The sequence below is a fragment of the Misgurnus anguillicaudatus genome, chromosome 6 (genome assembly GCF_027580225.2).
Source record: "Misgurnus anguillicaudatus chromosome 6, ASM2758022v2, whole genome shotgun sequence".
Classification (NCBI taxonomy): Eukaryota; Metazoa; Chordata; class Actinopteri; order Cypriniformes; family Cobitidae; genus Misgurnus; species Misgurnus anguillicaudatus.
In genome coordinates, this window is record NC_073342.2 from 15,807,226 (window position 1) to 15,813,225 (window position 6,000).

General features: G+C 37.1%; 1 protein-coding gene across 2 annotated transcripts in view; it reads left to right on the top strand.

Annotated features, from left to right (window-relative positions):
• Window positions 1-4,741, top strand: part of jph3b (junctophilin 3b) — a 55,429-nt gene extending 50,688 nt beyond the window's left edge. For both annotated transcript variants that reach the window (XM_055191807.2, XM_055191806.2), the window contains exon 5: window positions 4,360-4,741. In XM_055191807.2, coding sequence (XP_055047782.1) covers window positions 4,360-4,440 — 81 coding nt within the window. In that variant the 3' untranslated portion in view covers window positions 4,441-4,741. The remainder of the gene's footprint in view (window positions 1-4,359) is intronic.
• Window positions 4,742-6,000: the final 1,259 nt, after the last annotated feature.

Below are 6,000 nucleotides of genomic sequence, written 5' to 3' on the forward strand. Positions count from 1 at the left end.
TGTTCTGTCTGCTATTGTTTAGTTGAATAACTTGCCTTTCCCGATTAAATGTCTGTTCTTCGGCTTGGTTTTTGTGAAATAATTTTCCAAATAAATGCGCCGTTTAGTCCACTGCGACTTATATATGTTATTTCGTCTTACTGACGCATTTTTGAATGATGAGACTTATAAGTAAGTAAAGTAAGTAAAGTAACGTGCAATTTTATGTTTCAAACAGAGATGGCGATAGAGAGGCAAACGACATGTATTGCAGTTTTAAGAAATGCAATTGACCTTAGCACAATTAAAGTGTGACCCTGCTTGTGCAAAATGTGACCCAGTCTGTGAAAACCCATTTATTTTGTTGTTGTTTTTTTAACATAAAATAATCCTACATAACGTAAAAACATTCTGTAAAAACAGAGCCGATCCCCCCTATACGCAGGCTACGCGAGCTGCGTAGGGCCCCGCACCACTTGGGGGCCCCTTTGTTCTTAACTTCATGCAGCATTGCACAGGCCCGTTGGCGACTGGCATCATTGTGCCGCGAGAGCCATTAGAAATTATAACAAGCAGTCTGATCTCACAAAACTTTAATTCCAGTTGTCAGTCATCTATGCAGCTCCGCATGCGGTTGACGCGCCTATCAGCATTCATCTTTATTCGGATTTGTTTTAAAGCTATCCGCCCGGAGCAGGAAAGGCAAGCGTCGTGAAGGTGAAGTAAAAAGATTTAGAACACATGAATGTTTTAAATTCCTGTTTAGTCTTAACTAACCATGCAATGGATTTATAACAAACACTGCAGTCAAATTCCCTAAATTCAGTTTTAGTCCAGAGTGTTTTGTTAGAAACGCTTGTACACATTATTAATCAAAAACTTTCATACGTGTTAAAAAAATAAACATTTATTCATGCAAGATGTTGTGTGACTCTTGTTAGCATTTTAAAACAATGCACATTAGGTCTAATGTCTGCATATTTAGAGAATTATTGATACATTTTGGTATGTTTACCTGTGGAGTCTGATCAGGCCTTAGTTTTTAAACAAATTGGAAAATCTTTTGTTCTTAAGTTGTTATATGTTAAAAGTTATTTGTTATAGTTTATCCAACAGGTATTTTGGTTTCATTTTATTTGGCAGTAGACCTTGTTTTCTAAGTACTAATGTAACAGATTAAGGGCTTTTCAAAAAACATGTGTCAAATTTATAATTAGGAAGTATTCTGATGAGTGTCACAGTAATGTACATGTGTCAAAAATGTACAGCTATAAGATAATATGTGTTTTAGTAAACATTTTGTTTATAGCTACATTTAAGCAGATACAGTGAATGTTTTTTATGAACACGATGACAGGGCCCCCTCACAAAGTTGCTTAGGGCCCCCAGAAGGCCAGGGTCGGCTCTGTGTAAAAATATAACCTTGATATCTGACTGAGTAAGGTCATCCACAAAGATTGAAATCAATGTGTGAAATCAAATTTTGATGGTGCTAATCTCATCATACGATTATGAGACTTTAGCATGGATTTCACAGACAGGGTCACATTCATGAGAAACCAAAATTGCATCTTTAAATAATATAAAACACTGCTACAACCTTCAAAAAAGTGACTGTAACAAATATAGTGCCTATTAAAATGTCAGTTTCTATTATAAAACAATCTGCGCTATTTTTTAATCATCTTTATATACAAATGCAGACACCTTTGGGCTTGCCGTTTTCTGTTCTTGTGAATCCTAAAAACAATTAAATTTTACATAATATTAAGACGTATTAAATAAATTGCTCATCATCTGCTCCCGCGGCAGGTGGTTTAGAATGCGTCGGTGCACGAGAGCACGCGGGCAGTCATAAGCCTCCACAAACAGTGTGGAGTCCCTGGAGAGCATGTAAGCTGACGACAGCCTCGGACTCATAAACTGTCCACATATCCAAACTTCAAACCGTCCCCTTCAACAGCCTAGCACCCTACGATCTCTTGCTGCATCAGGAACACCTTGGTAACAGCAAATTGGCAAAGTGGCCCCGTCCACAGCTCAGCCCTACATTGGCTGTCTCGCATTCTGTTGCTAGGGAACAGCTTATGCCTTGCTCGGTTCGCAGCCAATCGGATGGCGGGAGCAAGTACTGGGAAGGAGGGGGTTTGTGTTTGTAGCCGCAGAGAGGCAAGCAATGCAGCAAACTCCTGTAAGACAGGTTAACATGAAACAGAAGCACATACGCGCAGTATCTTGTTTTCAACATCATTAATACAAATGTCAAGATGCATTAACAACCGAATACCTTCGCACCAGAGGATAAAGAACAGGGCTCAACCGAGGAGGAAAAATGTGATTATGTGAGATACCGAATGCTTGTCCTAATTCGTTGTGCAACGTCGACGCTCACGGCATCTTCTTTAACACGGCTACGTCCGGTTCGCTTGTCACAACCTAATTTCATGCCTCACATGCGTCTTGCATGTGCAGCGCGTGTTCCTCTGCCCGACGGTTGTAAACATTGTCCACGACACGCTTACATGAGCCTATCAATTAAAAATGGGCTCGGTTCTTAAGAGATCACACAATGCAGTATAGAAGCTCATTTCCATGTAGATGATACGGTATAATACTGTAACTCTATGGGAACAGAATAATCATGCAGGTTCTTTTAAACATGATACAGTATGTGAGCATCCACATCTGTTTTTTATGCTATGCATCACTTTAATATGAAATGAAACAATTAAAGCTCTGTCATCATTTACTCACCCTAAGGTTGTTACAAACCTGTATACATTTCTGTGTTTGCTAAACGCAAAGGAAGATATTTGTAATTAAGCAGGAAACAGGAAAACTATTGACTTTCATAGTAGGAAAGAAAAATACTATGGAAGTCAGTGGTGCTCAAAAATTATTTGGTTACAAATATTGTTCGAAATATCTCTGTGTTTAGCAGATAAAATAAATTTATACAGGTATAGAACAACCTGAGGGTGAATAAATAATGAGAGAATTTTCATTTTTGGGTGAACTATCCCTTTTAGACATCCAAAACGTTTTAGTCTGGGACTAGACTTCCACTTTCATAAAAAAATCGGTAACACTTAACTTGGGATGGGTGTTCATAAGACTGACATGACACCTTCATAATCATGACATGACACGTGGAGATTTTATGCACGTTTATGAGAACTGTTATTAAGTGTCATTTGTTCAATTATGTAATTTTTAATGCAAAGATGACATTGTTTAAGATGTCTTTGTTATGACAACTTGACATTAACCAATACATCATAACTTGTCATGACAACATTATCAAGACACATAACTGACCACTTTTTACCAGTGATACAAATATAATTTGTCATTAAAATGTCATTAAGTGTTAATAATCTGTTAAAGAGTAACTAAACCCTAAACCAACTTTTTTTAGTTAATGATCTGTAAGAATGGGGCTTTATTAGTGCTGTTCATTGATTTAAGTAAGTTTTTTGACATTTGGATATAAAGTGTTTCAATACTACAATATATGGTGTAAAAACGTCTGAGTGCTGCCCTCTTCAGGTTGAACGGTAGCTACTGCAGTTGAATTTTCCTATTGGATGTTGGGTCCAAAAAATAACTCGTGACGTAAGCAGGTTCAAGCTCACCACGCCCTTGTTACGATCTCACCAGACACTTGGTACGAGCTTAGTTCGTCCCCTCTATCTCCGTTGGGATCTACCCACTTTTCTTGCATTTTTTAAATATTGCCAGTGGGTGGAGTCAGGCTCTGACCAGGGGTTTAGTTACGCTTTAAATAGTTTTATAACAGCGTCATGAATATTCTTCAGTTCATAATGTTTTTTTTTTAAGTTTCCTCCAGGTGTTAGAGAAATAAAATCAATCATCTAATAATAATAATAATAAAATTGATTTAATTATATTTTATTGCATTTGGAGACTGATTCACCTAAATTTAAAAACAGTACAACTCTCTAACCCTTTCCCCGGCCGAGATAGTGGTCCGTTTAAGTCTGTATCACCCCCCAAAAATCATATTGGTGCATCCCAAATTTTAACCTTAGACTTAAAATGTTATTGTTAAATCCACAATTGTATAATATATCATTGTTCTACAGTCCATACACATTATTTAGTACAATTACATCAGAAGTAACTGTAATAAAATGTATTGCAAATTACAAATAATAACAGTAATCCCTTACTTTACTTTTTCAAGGAAAAGTAATTAAATTACATTAACTAACTACAGTATTACTTAGTAACTAGTTACACCTAACAATGGATGACTGGTTTAGTGGTCCAGGGTTACAAATGTACATAAATACACTATATGAATAAAAATGTTGGCAAATTCTAATGTTTTTTTTTTTTCTCTTTTTCACTCAACAGGGATCCAACTCAATTCTGGTAGTCATGGTGATTTTGCTCAACATTGGAGTCGCCATTTTGTTTGTCCATTTTTTTATTTAAACTTTGCATTGCCCTCGTTACGCTAAGTTATCATCGCATCAATACGACTGATCTGGTCCTGACCCGAAACAACCAACTACTTCTATTGAAGTAACAGCACGTCAACATGAGAACTGAGGAAGGCGACATACAAAACCCCGCTCGGCGGTTACATCTGCTTTTTTGTCTCCAAAGAGCTCTTGTTTTGATTTCTTAAATTGTTTTCTTTTTTATTTCAATAATAGTTAAAAAAAAACAATTTTTTCGAACTTCTAGTTTTAACCAATGAATTCACTCATCCATTACCGATGTTCAGAATGAATATACTTGTTTGATTCTCTTTCATTTATTTCATATATATATATATATTGCCTTTTTCAATGCTGGTGACTTCTTTTTCGATTTCATTTAAGTTTGGTTTGTATCTGGGCGTTGGACTCATATGATTGGTGGCTTTAGGGTGAAGGGCGGGGTTTACACCGTCAGCGTCGTCTACAGTGTTACATGGCTATATTGTCAACAGGTCTCAAAGTGATGGGAAACGGCTCCTGTCTAAACCCACCTGCCTCCCTCGCGCACCACTCCCAAACATTGCATCGGTTTCTCCATGCTTTCATTTCTATTACTCATCATTTCCTTTTCATCCTGTTGGGTACGCCAAATACCCCCAGAATGTCATTGTGGGCTGAAGAAGCTTCTGCTAAATGTCAATTATCAAACTATTTTTAAATATCTCTATAATAGACCTAAAACTGGAGCTAGCAACAGTGGATCTCCCAAATTCACCTGCGAAAGAGTCGCAAATGTCAAAAAGCAATTTGGCCAACACTGCTAAAAAGCGCAACAAAGTAGGTTAGTAAAAATAAAATGCACTGCTAACATCTGAGCATCTGCAACATTTGCACTCTGGTGGATGCGACCCACATGCATTTGGAAAAACTCCAAGATTTCTACGATCTGAAAGGGCTTCATTATTAATCAGCTGAATTAGTAATAACTCAACCAGTCCTGCATGTATACAAGTATACCATCTACATTATCAGGACAGCATGAGTCTAAGTTTGTATGTCAGCCAGTACGTGACATTCTGCCGTCATCATTCCAAACCAAGACCGCCCCTCAACTTTATTTGACGACATCATGTGAACACGAGAGCTCCTGTCGATGTCACCATGCACACCTGAAAGCCACATGCTGCGTGCTGATGCTGGCATTCCCGACCAGACGTTCAGAGACTGTTAACGTTTTTTCCCAACTTTGCTGCTTTCGAAACAAATATTTATTGATAAAAGTAAAAAAATGAACTTTTTTAGCTATTTGCAAGACGTCTGAAAAATGCCGACTGCCTTGTTTTTCTAAAACTAAAAGATAAAAAAATAGTTGCATGCAAACGTAAGTTTTAGTTTTGTATAGATAACCTTATCAAAAAATGGATTTCGTTTAGACCCAAATCGAATATGTTTTATCGCATTGGGTAATTCCATTATTCTCGAATGAGTGTGTTTACAGTGCATATTTTAAATCATTGGGCTTTTCTCTGGTTTTGACATCAAAACGCAGAAAAACATGGCTAATCTGAAA